The sequence below is a fragment of the Elephas maximus genome, chromosome 12, assembly GCF_024166365.1.
Source record: "Elephas maximus indicus isolate mEleMax1 chromosome 12, mEleMax1 primary haplotype, whole genome shotgun sequence".
In the NCBI taxonomy this organism is placed as follows: Eukaryota; Metazoa; Chordata; class Mammalia; order Proboscidea; family Elephantidae; genus Elephas; species Elephas maximus.
In genome coordinates this window covers 98,816,612-98,837,315 of record NC_064830.1, presented here as the reverse complement: position 1 = coordinate 98,837,315, position 20,704 = coordinate 98,816,612, and the positions used below count along the sequence as shown (strand labels likewise).

Here is a 20,704-nt window from a genome sequence, read left to right as displayed (position 1 = left end):
GCAAGTTGCTGACCTCTGCTGAGCCTGGCTGGCCTCCTCTGTCAGGACTGGCCTCTCGTAGTGACCCCCGGGGCTACCTAAAGCATGTGAATGCGTCCCTCTCACAGATGCAGTGTCCGTGTGCCACTCATTCAAACCATGCACCGCTCTGGGGTGGCCACCCCTAGTAACGCCAGCCTAGTGCTTTTCTTAAGGAACGCTGGTGGCGCAATGGTAAGCACTCAGCTGCTAATCGAAAGTTTGGTGCTTTGAACTTGCCAGCCACTCTGTGAGAGAAAAGACCTGGTGATCTGCTCCCATAAAGACTATAGCCTTGGAAGCCCTATGGGGCAGTTCTACTCCATCCTATTGGGTTATTATTAATTAGAATCAACTGGACAGCAATGGGTTAGTGCATTTCTCAGAGTCCCTGGGTAGTGCAAATGGTTAATGTGCTCAGCTGCTAACCTAAAGGTTGGAGGTTTGAGTCTATCCAGAGGTGCCTTGGAAGAAAGGCCTGGCAATCTACGTCTGAAAAATCAAGCCTTTGAAAACCCTGTGGAGCACAGTTTTCTAACAAATGGGGTCTCCATGAGTTGGAATCGATTTAGCAGCAACTGGTCTGATTTTCTGCTTTGTTTCTAGAAACAGTGCTGGAGACCCTGGGTGCTGCAAACGGTGGACACGCCTGGCTGCTAACCAAATGGGTGGAGGTTTGAATCCACTTAGAGGCAAGTTGGAAGAAAGGCCTACGATCTACTTCTGAAAAATTAGCCACTGAAAACTCTATGGAACACAGTTCTTCTGGGACGCACAGGGGTCCCCAGGAGTCGGGGCTCACTCAGCAGCTACTGGTCCTGCATTCTCCCTCTGTGTCCTCAGTGTTTAAGAAGCGGGTGGTCACGGCTGGATCTGTCCCTGTGATTCAGTGTTGGAGCAGCTGTGTGGGGGAGCTAAGGGGCCTGGAGGGCACTATGGGTTCATACCTGGCCCTTCTTTTGCTTTCCTCCTCTGTAACGTGGGGCCCTTTTTCAGTAACTCTGTCTAACCCCATGTGGCTGCTTAGAGACTCCAATAAGACAGGTCATGTGGCCCCTGGAGACAGCAGGGGCTGCTCCCCAAGACAGGCTTGGAGGTCACATCCCAGAAGCAGGCTGTGGCCACTCACCTCGGACTCGGACACGTCCACCGACTTCTCCTTGAGGTTCACGCTCTCGGTCAGCACAGCCCCGTTGTACTTGCTGCAGATGTCCTCATCTGAGTAGTGCAGCCCGCCCGGGCTGGGCCGAGGAGGGGATCTAGGGAGGGGGCACAGTGCAGCAGTTACCCTGAGTCAGGACAGCTGGAATTCCAGTGGGATTTGGTGGGCGGTGGGTGGGGTGGGGTATGTCCTCAGCCAGCACTCTAGCCCCGGTGGCTCAGGCCCCCAGGCAGACACAGTTCACCGGGTGTAGCTGCTGCAGCCCTACCTGGTCCCGTTCTTCTTGGAGAAGGTGCTCTTGACATTGAGGTGGCGACTGTTGAGCTCCAGGGCGGCAAATCCCCCATTGTCCAGGGTCACGGACTCCTCCATATTGGAGATGCTCTTACCTAATCCCGAGTGAGAACGAGAACGCAAGTGCAGATGTTTTATTGAAATGCACACTGATCCCCTCCCCCCCTCCCCCCGGCTGGTCGCTGTGTCCTGCTACACGCAAAGTCCTGGCCTGGCTCAGCTTGTGCTGTAGGGAGAGCTGAACTGGGAGAAGAGCCACAGGGCGGCTGTGATACTGGAACAAAAGGCCTGCATCACCACGGTGGCATTTATTTTGCCTAATACCCAAACGCTGGTGTTCTTGCTGGTACTTTATGAAAAAGGACTCAGAATGCATAACATGTTCAAACATCGGGGAAATTAAGTATTTAATAAATTACAAAATAAAAATATTGATAACTATATAATAAAACATTAAGTGCAAAGCAAAGTTATCATGACAGATCAAAATACTCTAAAATATTTTAGCAACTCAACTGGATAAAAATAAAGTTATGAGCAAACTACATATAACATTTTCCAATGGCTTTTCCATTGCATTGAGCACAAAAGTCAATGTCCTATAATTGTCCATATGTTCCTCCTGGTTTGACCTGCCCCCATCCATCTGACATCATCTGACGTGACCTTCTATCTGATGCCTTCTATCTGACATCATCTGCTACCTGACATCATCTAGCCGGTGCCATCTATCTGACATCATCGGCTACCTGATATCACCTATCCAATGCCATGTGCTATCTGACGTCATCTATCTGATGTTATCTAGCTGATATTATTTTCTATCTGAGATTATCTATCCAATAGCATCTATGTGATGTTATCTGCTCTCTGATGTTACCTTCTCTGACATTACCTGACATCATTTATTTGACATCATTTATCTCACATCTTTTATCCGATGTCATTTGCTATCTGATGCCACCTATCTGACATCATCTATCCGATGTTATTTGCTACCCGACACCATCTATCCAACATCATCTATTTGACACCATCTATCTGATGTCATCTACTCTCTGACATCTATCCGATACCATTTATCTGACACCATCTATCCGACACTATCCAACTGACACCATCTGTTCTCTGGCGTCATCTTCTCTCTGATGTCACCTTCTCTCAGATGCCATCTTCACTCTGATGTCATGTATCTGACACTATCTTCCATCATTTGCCTCGCCAACCCCAGACAGCATGGCCTTACTGCTCCTTTAACATCTGAGCAGGCTCCTCCCTCCTGGCTGTGCCTCTGCTTGGAATGTCCCTCCCCCGGGGTCCACAGAGCTTGCTCTCTCCAGATCACAGCTCCAGTGTCACCATGCCAGGGAGAACATCCTGACCACCCTACAGAGCAAGGTCCCCTCTTCCTAACTCCCTGACCCCCCAGCATCCCACAGTCTCTGCCTGCACTGTTGTTCAGCTGCCATACCGCCCGACGTGTTTTTATAGAAACCTATCTGCGTGTGTCTTATTGTCTACCTCCCACCCTCCCCTCCTGGACTCTCAGTTCTGGAAGGCGTGGGCTTTTTCTGTTATGCTTCCCGCTGTACCCCTGGCCTCTAGGCTGGGGCCTAAGCACAAACTAGGGGCTTGATAAACACTCGTTAAATGCATTGACAACTCCAAATCCCGAGGGGCCCTCTCTCCTGGGGTCTTGTACCCCTCTGACATCCCTTAATGCTCCATTTGTGTGCCAAAGAAAAAGCAAATAGAACAGAGTGAGCAGGAAATTAGGGTGGAGGCAGGTGAGGAGGTGAAAACAATGTCAGCGAGGAACACAAACCAGAGCGGTAGGATGGGAAGGACAAGGAGAAAGGGCTTAGAATGGCACCATGACACCAAAGGCTCAAGTCCTGCTGGTCTCCTAGGCAGCAAAGTAGACATTCTGGTAGACATTTTTTTTTTTTTGTCTAGGCTTCAACTATGATGCTAAATGAATACTTCAGAGTGAGCCTGAGTGGAGAAGCTGCAGGTCGCATCCGTCTCTCCAAGTCTGCTTTCAAGAGGGCGAAGGAAAGCGTCTACACACTAGACATAGGGTTCTGTAACAGTGTTAATTCAGCTAGCTGCTGTGCCAGTCATACATTTTAAATCCCGCAGGAATAAAATCTGATTTACAGACACTTGTTAAAAGTGAGTTTATACAGAAAAGATAAGTCTTTTCTTGGAGGGGTGAAGTGCTTCACATTACACAAGCAAATGTGCCTTGTTTCATTAACCCATTCAGCAGGATGACAGATGACTCCCGATGGCTGTGTTGGCCAATCTGCTTGGGCCAACTCCTGGACCAGGGGCTAACATGGCTGTGGTCTCTCTCTGTAAGCATCCCTCATCAGGGGTCCATCTGTCTAAGAAGGAAAGACAAGCAGACGGCAAGCTCCAGTGATAAAGCTGGGCTCAGAGAGGTCCTCTTTACCTGGCGTGGTGATCCCCATGGCCCACCACATTCTCGGACTCAGTTACAGCGTGGGTAAAGGCTACGTGGCCTGAACATAGGCCACTGTCTCAGGACTGGTTATATTTTGGATATGCAAAGAAGTGGTCTAACTGGTAATTATGAGGTTTTTGTTTGCTTGTTTTTTTTAATTGAGGCTAATATAATAAATATATAAAGTATACTAATCTTAAGTGGAGAACTTAACTTCTTTTTGTTACGTGTATACCTGTGTAGCTGCCGTCAAGACACAGGACATTTCCAGCATCGCATAGATTCCTCATGTACTTTCCCAGTTTGTATCTCTCCACCAAGAGGCAGGTGCCCTGGTGGCACAGTGGTTAAGCATTCGGCTGCTAACCAAAAGGTCAGCAGTTTGAATCCACCAGCCCCTCCTTGGAAACCCTATGGCGCAGTTCTACTCTGTCTTATTAGGTCACTATGAGTCAGAATTGACTCAATGGCAACAGGTTTGTTTTTTTGGTTTGGCATCAAGAGGCAACACCTATTCTATCTTGTGTAAACACCCATTAGCTTTGGTTGTTTAGATCTTCACATTAATGGAATCATATGGGCTGTGCCCTTCTATGGCTGGCTTTACCCACTGTTCATTTGTTCATCTCTCCGATGATAATGATTTGTTCAGTGGCCAGTATTTCAAATACCAGCATGGTCGCCCATGGTGGACAGGTTTCAGAAGAGCTTCCAGACTAAGACAGACTAGGAAGAAGGACTTGGTGGTCTACTTCTGAAAAATTGGCCACTGAAAATCTTGTGAATACCAGCAGAACATTGACTGATACAGAGCTGGAAGATAAGCCCCTCAGGTTGATAAGTAAGTTCATGAGAGCCAAAATATGACCTTGAGTATATCCCACCTATATTTAGAGATCTTCTCAAGAACAGATTTGACACATTGAACACTAATGACTGATGACCAGACGAGTTGTAGAATGGCATTAAGAAAATAAGAAGTCATTGAAAAGACAGAAAATAAAGAAAAGGCCAAAATAGATGTCAGAAGAGACTCTGAAACTTGTTCTTGAGCATAGAGTAGCTAAGCAAATGGAAGAAATGATCACATAAAAGAGCTGCACAGAAGATTTCAAAGGGCAGCTTGAGAAGACAAAGTAAATATTACAATGAAATGTGCAAAGAACTGGAATTAGAAAACCAAAATATAAGAACACACTCAGCATTTCTCAAGCTGGAAGAATGGGAGAAAAAATTGAAGCCTCAAGTTTCAACATTGCAGGATTCTACTCGGAAAACACTGAAGGATGCAGGAAGCATCAAAAGAAGATGGAAGGAGTATAAGAGTCACTGTACCAAAAAGAACTGGTTGATGTCCAATTATTTCAGGAGGTAGCATATGATCCAGAACTGATGATACTAAAGGAAGAAGTCCAAGCTGCACTGAAGGCATTGGCAAAAAACAAGGCTCCAGAATTGATGGAATACCAACTGAGATGTTTCAACAAACCAATGCAATGCTGGAGGTACTCACTAGTCTATGCCAAGAAATTTGGAAGATAGCTACCTGGCCAACCCACTGGGAAGAGATCCATATTTGTGCCCATTCCAAAGGAAGGTGATCCACCAGGATGTGGAAATTATCGAACAATATCATTAATATCATACAAAATTAAATTTTGCTGAAGATAATTTCAAAAATGGTTGCAGTATTATATCAACAGGGAACTGCCAGAAATTCAAGCCAGATTCAGAAGAAGATTTGGAATGAAGGATATCATTGCTGATGTCAGATGGATCTTGGCTGAAAGCAGAGAATACCAGAAAGATGTTTACCTGTGTTTTATTGACTATGCAAGGGCATTCAACTGTGTCATAACAAATTATGGATAACATTACGAAGAATGGAATTCCAGAACACTTAATTATGCTCATGAGGAAGCTGTATGTAAATCAAGAGGCAGTTATTCGAACAGAACAAGGGGATTCTGCTTGGTTTAAAGTCAGGAAAGGTATGAGTCAGGGTTGTATCCTTTCACCATACTTATTCAATCTGTGTGCTGAGCAAACAATTCGAGAAACTGGACTATATGAAGAATTCAGCATCAGGATTGGAGGAAGATTCATTAACTGTCTATGTTTTGCAGATGATACAACCTTGCTTGCTAAAAGTGAAGAGGACTTGAAGCACTAACTGATGAAGATCAAAGACTACAGCCTTCAGTAGGGATTACATCTCAACCTAAAGAAAACAAAAATCCTCACAACTGGACCAATAAGCAACATCATGATAAATGGAGAAAAGATTGAAGTTGTCAAGGATTTCATTTTACTTTTATACACAATCAATACCCATGGAAGTAAAAAAAAAAAGTCATGAAATCAAACAACATATTGTATTGGGCAAATCTTCTGCAAAAGACCTCTTTAAAACATTAAAAAGCAAAGATGTCACTTTGATTACTAAGGTGCTCCTGAACCAAGCCATGGCGTTTTCAATTGCTTCACATGCATGCAAAAGCCGGACAATGAATAAGGAAGACTGAAGAAAAACTGACGCCTTTGAATTAAGGTGTTGGTGAATAACATTGAATATACCATGGTCTGCCAGAAGAACGAACAAATCTGTCTTAGAAGAATCACAGCCAGAATGCTCCTTAGAAGCAAGGATGACTAGACTTTGTCTCTTGTACACTGGACATGCTATCAGGAAGGACCAGTCCCTGGAGAAGGACATCATGCTTGGTAAGGTAGAAGGTCAGCAAAAAAGAAGAAGACCCTCAATGAGATGGATTGACACAGTGGCTGCAACAATGGGCTCAAGCATAACAACTATTGTGAGGATGGTGCAGGACTGGGTAAATATTTCGTTCTGTTGTACGTAGGGATGCTGTGAGTCGGAACCGACTCAACAGCACCTAACTATAACAATAACTGTATACCACCACCTATCTCTCAGTTTGTTGTACTATGGTAGCTTTTGTGTTGCTGTGATGCTGAAGCTATGACAACAGTACTTCAAATAGCAGTAGAATCACCTGTGTGGACAAGTTCCAGTGGAGCTTCCAGACTAAAGCAGACTAAGAAGACAGGTCTAGTGATCTACTTCTGAAAATGAGCCAATGAAAACCCTAAGGATCAGAACAGGACGTTGTCCAATACAGTGCTGAAAGATGAGCCCCCTAGGTTGGGAGACACTCAAAATACAGAGCGGCCACAACAATGCACTTGAGCATACCAACAATCATGAGGATGGCACAGGACAGGGCAACATGTCATTCTGTTGTGCACGGGATTGCCATGAGTCAGAGCCAACTTGATAGCAACTAACAACACCATACGCCAGGCGTGGAGCTTATGCTGGGAATACAAAGGTGAAATAACCCTCAGAGAGCTCAGAGATGAAACGCTGGGTATGAGAAAAAGCACAACCTCAAGTACTTAAGAAGGGCTGTGTCGTGGTAATGTTTCTGGAACACTCCATGAGCCACACCAGAATTTCTGAGAACATGTGCCCCAGTTCATTTTCTCAGTGATAAATAGTGTAGTATTCCATCTGTTTAATGTTTATATGTTTAATCCTCTTCAAGAATACTATTACATTTGATCAATTGTACCGATCAGGAAACTGAGGGCCAGAGAGACCAGAGGGCCCCCATGACTTATCCAAGAGCCGTGGCTAATTTGCCGGCAGACCCACGGCTAGAGTCCAGGTTACCCGGTGTCTGGAGTTCCTGTTTGACTATAGCAGGCTGCCTCCAGAGAGGAATCTGCTACTTCTATTTTATTGCCTACAGGCAAAGGGGATGGAAAAGTGGATGCTGGCATGGCAGATCCAGGGGAAAGAAAATGCAAACATTTTAGCTCAATGTGCCAAGGGCACGTGCGGAGATGGGGAAGTGAAGCCAGGACGCCCACCTGTGCTGCAGCTCTTGTACTTCTTATTTTGTCCATGTAAGACCAGGGCGAAGGCCACCAGCAGGATGACGATCAGGCTGGAGAGCCCCACCACCACGAGGAACCACCACTCTTCGTAGAACGGGGCTTCCACTTGCGCTAGAGAAAGCACAGATACACACGTGACGCTTCACAGAAACTCCAAGTGCTGGATCCTCCGCAGGAGCTGGGAGGGTAGAGCGCCAGGGTGGGCGGGGAGAAGGGTATGACAACCCCACGCACGGGTGAGATGGAATCATTGCCCAGTCTGGGCTATCGGTGGGCTGATTAACTAGTTTCCAGAGTCCCCTCTCCTGAAAAAAAAGCCACTGTCATCGAGTCAATTCTGATTCATAGCGACCCAGAGTCCCTAGGTGGTGCAAATAGTTAACATGCAAATGGTTCAGCTGCTAACCGAAAGGCTGGAGATTCAAGTGTACCCAGAGGTGCCTTGGAAGAAAGGCCTGGTGATCTACTTCCAAAAAGTCAGCCATTGAAAACCTTACGGAGCACAGTTCTGCTCTGACACGTGTGAGGTTGCCATGAGCTGGGATCGACTCCATGGCAACTAACAACGACTAGTTTTTCCGGAGTCCCTGGGTGGCACAGATGGCTAACGCTCCGCTGCTAACATAAAGATTGGTGGTTCAAGTCCACCGAGGGGTGCCTGGAAGGAAAGGCCTGGCACTCTACTTCCAAAAAGTCAGCCACTGAAAACCCTAGGGAGCGCAGCTCTGCTCTGACATACGTGGGGGCACCGTGAGTTGGAGCTGACACCATGGCAACTGGTTTTAACTAATTCCCAGGGTCAAGGCTCAGGTCATGGTCAGTGCCTCGGCAGGGCCTGGGAGTCAGCATAGCAAGTCTCCACCTTCCCGACAGGAATCAGCCTCGGGTTCCTCTGGCTCCCGCTCTCTCTGTAGACTTCTCTACTGCTTACTCTGCCCATCAAAACTACCCTTCACGCTTACTTGCTCCTAACTTCACCTGCTTAGAACAGTGGTCTGGGGTTAAAGCAAGGAAGGACACTAAGTGTCCCAACTCCCTTCTCCCCAAGCGCGGAGACTCCCCTCCCAGAAAGCCCCCCCTTCTCTGTCACTCCCATCCGGGGCTTCAGACCCTTTTGGTCAGGTTAGAACCTCTGCAGGGAATCTGCATGTCTAACGAGTTCCCAGGGATGCTAACAATGCTGGTAGGGACCAATTCTGAGAACCACTAGTAAAGCACTAGTTCTTAAAATTTATTATACATAAGAATCACTTAGGGATCTTGTTGAAACGTAGATCCTGATTCAGTATATCTGGGGTGGACATTCTCAGCAGGGGTTTGAACCTGAAGGAACTGGTAAGAAGCCCTGCCCCCACTACCTGCCTCAGGCCCTCACCACTTGTGTCTGCACCAAGGCAGTCACTTCCTGCTTGCCTCTTGTCTTGCTCACAAATCCATTCTTTATACTGCCACCAAAGAGATCTTTTTGAAACAAAAAAAAAGCTCCCCTCCTAAAACCCTTCATGGGTTCCCGATCAGCTGGAGGCAAAGTATGAGTTTCTTCCTTACCTGGCCCCTGGAACCCCATGGTCTGACTCCTGCCCATGCCAAGCCCTGGGTCTGCCAGGACCTCGTATATAAACTGCCTTTGCAAACTCACGGAAGCGTACTTGTGGTTCCCCTGCTGGTCTCCCCACCTGGTCAGAGCCCTGCAGAGGCTGTGGGTTACGCTAGTGTCCAGCACAACGGGGCTTAACACCTGGCCCCATCGTTAGATGCTTTTCCAGAAATGAATAGAAAAGGTTTCATTAAAAAACCTGTTTCCGAGAGGGATACTCTGCTTCCCAGAGGGATACTCTGCTTCCTTATGCTTTCTTCTGTTTACTAAGAATGGGAAAATGGGAAGTTGTTTCGTGTGGGTGCTTGATGGCCCCGGGGTCCTATCACTGCCTCCTACGTGCTCCCTGTAGGAACTTAAACCTAAATGTGCCCAGGATGGAACATAAAGCTGCTCACAGGCAAAGCCCAAGGCCTGCCTCCCAGCTGCCAAGACCCACATGCAACACAGCAGCCTTGAGTGAAATACCCCTTCGGAAGAGCAATGGGTTAAACGGGGGAAATCTGCTCTGGATAACGGAATACCACACGGCTCCGTAGGAGATGGCAGCATCCTGGATCCAACAGATGTAGGCAGGTTTGCAGGCCCGACATTATACTCTAACAAGTCTAAGGAGCCCCAAACAGATCACCCAGAGGCACCCAGGGTGAGCCTGGCTCTAGAGCTGCAGGGGAGAAGGGCTTCCCCGCTGGGCAGGGTTCTCATACTGAGGTGGGCAACAGCCCAGCAAGGCGGCTTCTCCTCAAAAGACACACTAAGCTGACCGCCGCTCGGCTGGCGGCTGCGGCCAGTGCTGCGGAGGCAGCGGGACTTATAAAATCGTCAGAGCCACCATCTCCCTGAACTAGGAGTCATGGTCTTATGAGGGGACTCGCCTTCAGCTGTGTGTATCTGGGGAGTCCCTGGGTGGCGCAGATGGTTAAGCACTAGACTACTAACTGAAAGGGTGGCAGTTGAAACTCATCCAGAGGTACCTCAGAAGACAGGCCTGGCAATCCGCTTCCTAAAGGTCACAACCTTGGAAGTCCTGTGGAGCAGTTCTACTCTGCACACACGGGTCGCGATGAGTCAGAACTGACTGACGTGAATTGATTTCTATCAATTGTTCATAGGTGAATGGAGTGAGCCAAGTCTTGGGTTGATGAATTGGGGTGATGTATATAAGGGAGGTTTACCATTAGAATACCCCTGCTTCCGTGTATGTTTAAAATTTCCATAATAGAAATTAATACTGCTTCTTCTAAACCTTATTCATGGAAGGAGAGAGGGGGCCATTAACCCTTTCTCACAGCCACCTCTTGCTGAGGACCCCTAGGGTCACATCATCCCTCAGCCACTCCTCCGCGGGCCAGAGCCCCAGCTTGCACACACCAGCCCTTCCTCCAAACTCAGGTAAAGAAGGAAGAAGGATGTCTTCAGTCTAAACAAGTGCAGTCAGCAGCCCAAATACATCTATACGCAGGGGAGTAGAAGGATCGTTGTTTTGATTTTAAAGCAGAGGGATAGTGGAGCCCACTCCTTCCCAGTTCAGCCTCGCACCGTTTCTGGCCCAGACTCTGTCTGCAAGCACCTAGTACCTCTCTGCTCCCCTTTGCACATCCAGTACATTTTCTAAAACACCTTCACGCTACCGTCCTCCAACCCATCCCTCTATTAACCCCCAGACAGGCAGTGGCTGGGAACCTTGGCCGCCCATCAAAATCACTGCAGAGTTAAGGATGTCCAGACCCAACTCAGGCCAGTTCCATCACAACCTCCACAGGTGGGGCCCTCACTGGTGTTTTAACTTTCCCAGGTGATCCCCAGGTTCAGCCAGTGGTGAGAATGCTTGCCCTCAGACACATGGGGATTTAGGAGGATCAGGAGACCGACCTTACCTCCACCCTCCCATACCCACCCCAGGCTCTTAACTATAACCAGGCCTTTGTCTCTGTGACACTCCCTCCTTCTCCTGTGGCCATGCTCCTGTGCCTCCCTCAAGACACAGCCCAGATGCCCCTTCTTCTGAGAAGCCTCCCCTGATTTCCCCAGCCTGGGTCAGTTTCTCTCCCACCCAACCCACTGCCGACCACACCACTGGTGACCACTGACATGTCTGTCAGCTCACTAACATTGGTCTTCTCCACCTGTCACTGCCTGGGGCAGAGTCTGGGGGCTGGCACTACTCCACTAGTGACTGTTGGATTAACAGTGCACAAAGAGAGGCCCGCCCAAGCAGATAGGGGCCTGCACCTCCCCATCCACTCCTGTCCACAGGGATAGCCATAGGACACAGGCTCACCCCTCCCCCAGCTGGTCACAGCCCTGCACCCCTCATCTGCTCTTGAGGAGACTCCAATAAAGACCTCCTGTCCAGTGCTGATACCCCACCAGTAGCTTCGGTACAGTTTTGAATTTCAGACCTTCCAGATCGCCCCACTCTAAGGATGCATCTGTCAAGAGCCCTGGTGGCAAAGTGGTTAAGCGCTCAGCTGCTAACTGAAAGGTCAGTGGTTCGAACCCACCAGCTGGTCCATGGGAGAAAGATATGGCAGCCTGCCTCCTTAAAGATTACATCCTTGGACACCCTTGGGGGCAGTTCTACTCTGTCCTATAGGGTTGCTATGACTTGGAATTGACTCAACTGCAAGGGGTTTGGTTTGGTTAGAGTTTAGGGATGTTTCCACCAATAGCAGGGTCCCTGGCTCTGCTTAGCTTGGGAACACCTGCACCCCAGGGGGAGGGCTTATCCCAAGGCAACTGCTCTGATTGGCTCTTGCATGAATCTCTGATTAGCAGGAGAGAAGACACATTGAGACTTGCTAAAGCACCACTTGGCAGGGACACGGAGTCTGGAAGGGTCCCAGCCAGTGGAGCTGTTGGCAATCGTGGCTTCAGGCTGGGGCTGTGCCGGGGTCCACCGCTGGTAGGGCTGTCCAGCAGGGAGCTGGGCAGCCTTGGGGCCTACTGCATGGAGGACTATGGTTCTGGGTGCCCTGAGATCCACACAGTCTTCCTATCACCACTTTCTCCAGGCGGGCACTCAGCTCTATTAGAAAGTCTGCTGGAAGCCAAATCCCCAATATTTAAAATAAAAATAACTGAAGTGAAGCTGTGGCTGGTTATGCGTATGATGTCGGGGGCTGGATGCTCCTCTTGACCTCTCGTTCTGTACCTTACCCATCCCCTGCCCCATGTAGTCCACCAGGAGGGGTGCGAAGGAAAGAGGCATTTTGGGGGGGGTTTTAGGGTAGCAGAAAGAGCCCTGGCTTTGAAATCAGATGGATTTGGGTTTAAATTCTTGCGTCAGCACTTGACGCTTAGACCCTCTTCTTTTCTGGATGGTTCCATGGCACCCACCACCCTCCCATAAGACAGGGGAGACCTTCACCTGAGGGTCCCTGTGAGGGCTTCCTACCTGACACAGCTGTGGAGGGGCTGCTGGGCTCCCCGTAGCCCACCTCATTGACAGCCACCACACGGAACTCGTAGGACACACCGAGCCTGAGCGTGTCCAGGCTGACAGTGTAGGATGTGGCGCTCCGCGGAATGTCCTTCACAAACATGTCCCACAAGCCTTCATCTGCAAGAGAAACCAGGACACGAGTCTCCATCAGAGGAGCTGCCGCGGGTGACCACCACACACCTGGACACCGTGCCCGTTGCGCTGCTGGCTGCTTACAGCTATCAGGGAGGAGGGCGTCAGATCTGAGGACCAGAGGCTGGCAGGAGTCACATGGGAGATGAGGCTTTCCCCTGGGTGGTGCAGACAGTTAAGCAATCGACTACTAGCCGAACATTTGGCAGCTTGAACCCACCCAGAGGTGCTTCAGAGGAAAGGCCTGGAGATCTGCTTCCAAAAGGTCACAGCCCTGAAAACCCTATGGAACAGTTCTACTGTGCACACGTGGGGCTGCCATGGGTAGGAATCACCTTGGTGGCAACTAACAACAACAAACAAGCTCTGATGATGCAAGTCGGGGGCAACATTTTCTGGAATATTCCTTTGCCCCTACCCTACTCCTGTCCACTCCAGGCCTCTGCTCTAGTTTCCGATGGATTATCTTTGGCCTTAGGATGTCTGGCCCCCTCTGCTCCACACTGTCCCTGCCCTGCGTGTGCACCCCATCACTAATGCTATCACCCGCCTACTGGACGTTGGCCAGAGCTTGACCTTACCGACAACAACTCTGGCCCTGTCTGCTCCTTGGTTACCAGCCGATTACCCACACATCCCACACCTGTCCGAACTCTTTCGAGTACCTGATATATCCACCTCCCTCCTAATTGGAAATGACAGCCCAGCCAACAGGTCAAAGTGAAAACTTGAAATAACCCTGTCTTTTACAATCCGGCTGCCAGCTTGGAGGGACGCTGAAACACCTATAACTTGGATCCAGGCAGGAGGGGCTTGTCTGGACTTAACCTGGAATAGTTTACATCACGCTGAGTTTTCACTTATAGGTGAAAGTGCTCCAATGACAGCTGGCCTGGAGATGCTGGGAGTCAGGTAACCTGCACACTCTCCCAAACACCCTGCCTTGGTCCTTTTAGTCCCCCTGAGCACCGCAGTTTCTATCTGAAAGCCACTTCCCAAATCAAACTCACAAAACCCAACTCAGGTTCCGGCATTCTTGAGAGTGGCTTCAAAATCAGCCTGCCTGGGGACCAGCCAGGTGTTTAATCTAAGCCTGCGGGGCTGCCAAACAAAAGAGCAAGTTTAAAGATACATTGCATTTATTTAAACCCTGGCATATACAAAAAATTAATAAAATTGAAATTAAAGCCAGGAAATTGCAATGAAGAGACGGAAGAAGTATTATGGTTGGTTCTGAGTTGTTACCATCAGGACACAGGCAAATGCGATCAACAGGTCTGTCATCATACAGGAAGTGGAGCAAACCAGTGCTAACGTTAATGGTGTTCACAGCCACCAAAAGGTGGACGCAGCCCAGGCGTCCATCGACAGACGAATGGATAAGCAAAATACGGACCATCCATACAATGGAATATTACTCAGCCATAAAGAGAAATGAAGCCCTGATACCTGCTACGACATGGATGAACCTTGAAAACATGATGCTGAGTGAAAGAAGCCAGGCACAAAAGGACAGATATAATATTATTCCACTTACATGAATTATCTAGAAGAGGCAAGTGTACAGAGACCATAATTTTTTAGTGGATACCAGTGGGAGGGGGAGAAAGGGAGCTATTGCTTAAGGGGCGCTGAGTTATGTTAAAGGTGATGGAAACATCTGGAAATGGAGAGTGGTCATGACTGCACAAGGTGGTAAATGTAATAAATGCCACTGAATTATACACTTAGCAATGGTTAAAATGGTAAATTTGGTGTTATACATATTTTATCATGGTAGAATTTAAAATAATAATTTTTTTTTAAAAGGAAGTAGAATCTGGCCCCTTAGACAAGTGATTTCTCTTGGTTCTTCTCTGGTTCAGGCTTCCTTGGGTTGACCTGAGACTGGGATCTGAGGGTCAGTTTGCATTTGGGGGTGACGCAGGAATACCGGCAGGGGAGGAAGGAGAGGAGGGAAGGAAGCTGTAAGGACATGTCCTCAGGTAAAACACCACTGTGGGCACAGAGCCCTGTCCTGAGGCACCCAGGGAGAATGGGCATCTGAGAGCTAGACCCCCTGGGTGGAGGGCCACAAGCACGTGTCCACCCAAACAGAGTGCATTGACTGAGGGCAGCCCCTGGTGCTGGAATTCTCCAGAACTTGGGCCAGGCATGCACAAGGAAGATATTCAGACCCTGGCAGGCGGCAGGCAGGCCGCAGATGACTCGTGGAGAGGCCTGCGGGTACAGGTGGTACATAGACAGCATCTGCTACAGACTCTCCCCACAAGGCATTTCTCAGGGGAAAGCAAAGAAAAAGGCACTGAGTCATTTAATGGATGGTGTCTGTCTTCATTATCTAGTGCTGCTATAACAGAAATACCACAAGGGCATGCCTTTAACAAGAAGAAATTTATTCTCTCACAGTCTGGGAGGGTAGAAGTCCGAATTCAGGGCACCAGCTCTCGGGGAAGGCTGTTATCTCTCTGTTGGTTCTGGGGGGAAGGTCCTTGTCACCAATCTTCCCCGGGTCTAGGAGTTTCTCAGTGCAGGGACCCTGAGTCCAAAGGACACGCTCCGATCCCAGTGCTTCTTTCTTGGTGGCATAAGTTCCCTCTCCTCTCTGCTCTCTTCTGTATCTCCAAAGAGATTGACTCAAGATACAACCTAATCCTGTAGATTGAGTCCTGCCTCATTAACATAACTGCCTCTAATCCTGCCTCATTAACATCATAGAGGATTTACAACATAAGATAAAAACATCAGATCACAAAACGGAGGACAACCACACAACACTGGGAATCATGACCTAGCCAAGAAGGCACACATTTTGGGGGGACACAACTTAATCCATAACAGTGTCCTTCACCTACAGAGCCCCTGGGTGGTATAAACGGTTAATGCACTTGGCTGCTAACCCAAAGTTTAGAAGTCTGAGTCCACTAAGAAGTGCTTTGGAAAAAGGCCTTGCAATCTACTTCTGAAAAATCACCCAATGAAAACTCTGTGGACTGAAACTGTTGCTCTGAAATAAATTCTTAAACCTTAAATCAAAAACGTCCCCTGAAGTCTTTTTAAAACTAAACAATAGTTTAGCTTAACCAGTAAAGACTGTCTGCCTAGAGCACTGTACCCTTTTAAAGAACTTTCTATATGGGATCATGTTGACAACAGCAACTCAAAAGATTAGATTGGCAGCTTAGGGGGCAGTGAGTTTATGTTAATGGGAGAGGAACAATTCAGAAGAGGAGGGTGAGAATGGGTGCACAATTTGAAAAATGTGGTCATCGTCACTCAATTGTACATATAGAAATGGTTGAACTGATGTATATTCTGCTGTGTACATTCTTAGCAACAACAAAAAAATTATAAGAGGAAAACACCATGGAGCACAGCACCACCTTTGCACAGAAGTCGGCTATTATTAAGCAAATGATAACTCAAAGGCAGCAATTGCATCATGGTTAAAAGGACGGACTCAGAAGCTAGACCCCCCTAGGTGCAAACCCTGGCTCCCCTGAATTAACTGTATGTCTTCGGGCAAACGCCTTCATCTCTCTGTGCCTTCTCTGTAGAATGGTGGTAGCAAAGCATCTACATCACAGGTTTGTTACGAGGATTAATTACATTAATATTTATCAAGTGCTTGCGACAGAGCCTCATGAACAGTAAGCACCAGACAAGTGTTTGTAAAACAAAATTTAAATCCACATCTCTAAGGAGGTGGTTTGGTAGGAAAGTGGTCTCAGAGCCCAGCACGTCTGCTTGAAATTGCAATGCTTCATGAATTACATTTTCTTTTATCAGCACAGGTCTGTGATCTTCTAAAAAGAGCATCCATCTGGGACAAAACACGTGAATATGCAAACACACATCTGGACAGCGTTACGGAAAGCTGAGGGTAAGCCCTAAACCAGCCTTATCATGCACCTCGGAATGCCAGATATGCTCCGATGGATTAGCCCTACAGTAAACAGCAAGAAAATTGCTAGTGTATAAGTCTGTATTTGCATAGGATTTAGAGTTTGCACTGACGGAGTCCTTACAGTCACAGGTTAATGTAGGACAGATGTGAATGAGATTTCAAAGGTGCAAATCTCTGCACGGGGTGAAAGATAGTCCAACAATTTCTCACCAAAAAACTCATTACTGCTAATAACATCCAAATGGCAAGCCACAGCATAAACCCACTTTTCTATGAAAATATGGACGTTTGAGCATAGAATGATGGTTGTTTGTGATTTATATCTCAATGATCAGGGAATAAAACACAAAGTGGAGGGGAGGGCGTGTGCATTTATTCTGCATGACCACCCCTCTGCCTGGAGAGACTAGATGCCCTCAACCTCTCCCCACCCCATTCATTCATGCATTCATTATATTCATACATATTTAAGTGCCCACTTTCTGGCCATGTTCTACTCATCAGGGAATCAGTTGGGATAGCTGTTCTCCATTGAGCTTATAGTCTATGGGCAGGAGGTGAAAGAAAATCAGCAAGGTCACTCCACCTTTCAGGCTTATCTGTTTGAAACCAACCTTGACACCAGACCCATACCCCAGGAAGACACGGCTGCCCCCTCCAATGGGCTTCCAGAGCACTCATCACATCATGCTTTACTGGCAGACCTGTCTGTTTGTACCACTGAGCTCTCAAGTTTTTTATGTGTTGACATCATCCATCTCTCCATCCTTCCATCTCCCATCCACCCAGCCCTTCATCTCTCCATCCATCCACCAATCTCTACATCTATCCACTCACTCATCCATCTACCCCTCCATCCATCCATCCCTCTATCCATCCACCATCCATCCATCCATTCATCTCTCCATCTGTCTTCCATCCATCATCCACCTATTCATCCATCCATCCATCTTCTATCCACCTATCCATTCATCTATCATTCATTGGTCCCTTCATTCATCCCTTCAAACATCATCATTCTTCCATCCATTCAACATCCGTCCATCTTTCCATCATCCATCTACCACCCATCCATCATCCATCCATCCATCCTTCCATCTCCTATCCATCCATCCACCCCTCCATCTATCCATCCATCCACCCCTCCATCTATCCATCCATCCATCCATCTCCCATCCATCCATCTATCTGTTCAATCATCCATGCCCATCATTTATCCATCCCTCCATCTCTCAGTCCATTTATTCATTTCTCCACCCCTCCATCCCTGTATCCCTATGGCCTCTCACAGGGCCTAGTACTACCACCATTTATTTAGTACTATGAGCAGGTCAGAGTCCCTGGATGGCGCAAATATTTAATGTGCTCAGCTGCTAACAAAAAGGTTACAGGTTTGAGTCCACCCACAGGTGCCTCAGAAGAAAGGCCTGAAAAATCAGCCATTGAAAACCCTATGGAGCACATTTCTAGCCTGATTCATGTGGAGCTGCCATGAGTTGGAGTCGACTCCACGGCGACTGGTTCTGGTTAATGAGCAAGACACTGTTCTAAGGGTTTTAAATGTTGAATGAATTGTGGAGTGTTCTTTTTCCCTAAAAAAGATAGGCAATTTTATGCTATAAAAAAAAACAAAAACTAAAGACAAAAAGACAGGTACTAAAAAACTGGATGCTGCTTAAAACCACTGAGATTAAGGGACTGAGAATGTGAAAGTCCTTCTTAGACGGTTTTGAGTGGAAAGGTCTGCTCTGTTCTGGAGCAGGCTCTTTGAAGGTCCTTTGCGTTAATGTTTCTGTAACGGTCTCCTGCTACAGGGAAAAGAAAAAAAATCATGTCCTCCATCCTCTGCCATCACCTAAAGGCCACATTTTATTTTAAGCACTCTGCTATATCTCCAGGAATTGTATGCATTTTTCATAAAAACATTTTAAAATATTGATACAGAATCTCTACACAAAATGATTTATTTTGCAATGCATTTACAGTGAAAAAAGTGCCGAGGGGGAAAAAAAAGTCATACCAAGAAAACTTCCTTCTAATTAACTGAAGGAAATGTTTGCATTTTTATTCTGCTTAATTCTGTCTCTCTAAAATTAGCACATTCAGCATTTTAAACCCAAATTGTAAGTCACGGGGCTATTTATCCCTACTAATATTTACACTGAAATTCTCAATTGGTAAGAAAAAAATCTTGGCAGCTGCTAAAGTCTCCACTCTCTTTCTCAACTATGGATTGTTTTGCTCATTTGTATTATGCAGTTAAATATCTCAATAAATCAGTGATGTAGAAAAGTATCTCCACAAATTAGGAGGAAAAATAACATTACAGAACTATCAGCCATAATGAGATTTGTGCAGCTGATTTTCCATGTACCCGGATAATCCCCAGTGGCTTGGTTTCCATCTCAATCAACATTCATGGTTTGTAAATGGCAATTCTGGGGTATGATTCAGCGGGATCTCAATGACCCAGGCAAGGCTCCCCCGGGACGTTCAGGGGACTCCAGCCTAGCTTTCCTTCCCCACCTTGGAGGCTACTGAGTCACCACCGTGGTGAAACGCCCGAGAACAGTCATGCCCTCCAAGTGGCCTCTGAGGATCCCAGCACTGTACCCCCTGCTGGTGCTAGGGCTTTGCACTTTCTGGGGGTCATGTCGACCTTCAGGAGGGAGCCCCCTACCCTGTGTCTGTGGGAAGGGGGCCAATGGCAGTGGAATGAGCCCAAGCCAAACCTGCCTGCTGAGCCTGCCCTTCCTTCTTGGACACCTAAAGAGACACCTCCCTGGAGTCTTGTTACTGAAATACGAAATAAAGTTGGAAAAATGCCACCACGAGGTAAGAATAAAGGGAAGTCACTGAGAAATCTTGCTGTTGTCCCCTAACTCATGGTGACCCCATGCACTAAAGAACAAAATGCTACCCTATCTTGCATCATCTCTATGATCAGTTGTGGACCAGACCATTGTGATCATAGGGTTTTTATGGGATGGTTTTCAGAGGTAATTGCCAGGTCTTTCTTCCTAGTCCATCTTAGGCTAGAAGCTCCACTGAAACCTGTTCAGCATCACAGCAACATGCAAGCCTCCACTGCCCCCTGACAGACAGGTGGTGGCTGCGCACGAGGTGAACTGGCTGGGAATCAAGCCCGGGTCTACCGCATGGAAGGCAGGAATCCTATCACTGAACCATGAACGCTTCACTCACTGCGAAATAAACCTTGCAAAATATCCCTAAATAAACCATGCTCTGTCATCTCACACCTAAAGCCCTGCCAGCCTCAGAAGGGAAGAGCAGTGGAAATCATAAGCACCAGTTTACATCCAAATGGGTTGGTTTTTATCTAAAGAATATAAACGATTTCCCTCACTTCCTTTACAGCATGCTTTATCTAGTAAAAAAAATGGGAAGTTGCTAATATCAAAGGCCTCTGGAAAAAGAAACCCTTTTGTTTTAGTTAAGGAGCCCTGGTGGCACAGCGGTTAAATGCGTGGCTGCTAACTGAAAGGTCAGTGGTTCCAACTCACCCAGCAACTCTGTAGGAGAAAAGCCCTGGTGATCTGCTCCTGTAAAGATTACAGCCTAGGAAACCCTATGGGGCAGTTCCACTCTGCACATGGGGTCGCCCTGAGTTGAAATCGACCCATGCGGTAACAGAAATACCACAAGTGGGTAGCTTTAACAAACAGAAATTTATTTTCTCACAGTTAGGAGGCTAGAAGGTTGAATTCAGAGCATCAGCTCTAGGGGAAGGCTCT

At 47.3% G+C, this 20,704-nt stretch overlaps 1 protein-coding gene across 5 annotated transcripts in view; it reads right to left on the bottom strand.

Annotated features, from left to right (window-relative positions):
* SDK1 (sidekick cell adhesion molecule 1) overlaps window positions 1-20,704 on the bottom strand; it is a 1,136,389-nt gene that overhangs the window by 18,772 nt on the left and 1,096,913 nt on the right. For all 5 annotated transcript variants that reach the window (XM_049902716.1, XM_049902719.1, XM_049902717.1 and 2 more), the window contains 4 exons: window positions 12,863-13,027; window positions 7,842-7,979; window positions 1,449-1,569; window positions 1,148-1,277 (listed from right to left, as the gene is read on the bottom strand). In XM_049902716.1, the coding sequence (XP_049758673.1) occupies window positions 1,148-1,277; window positions 1,449-1,569; window positions 7,842-7,979; window positions 12,863-13,027 (554 nt within the window). The remainder of the gene's footprint in view (window positions 1-1,147; window positions 1,278-1,448; window positions 1,570-7,841; window positions 7,980-12,862; window positions 13,028-20,704) is intronic.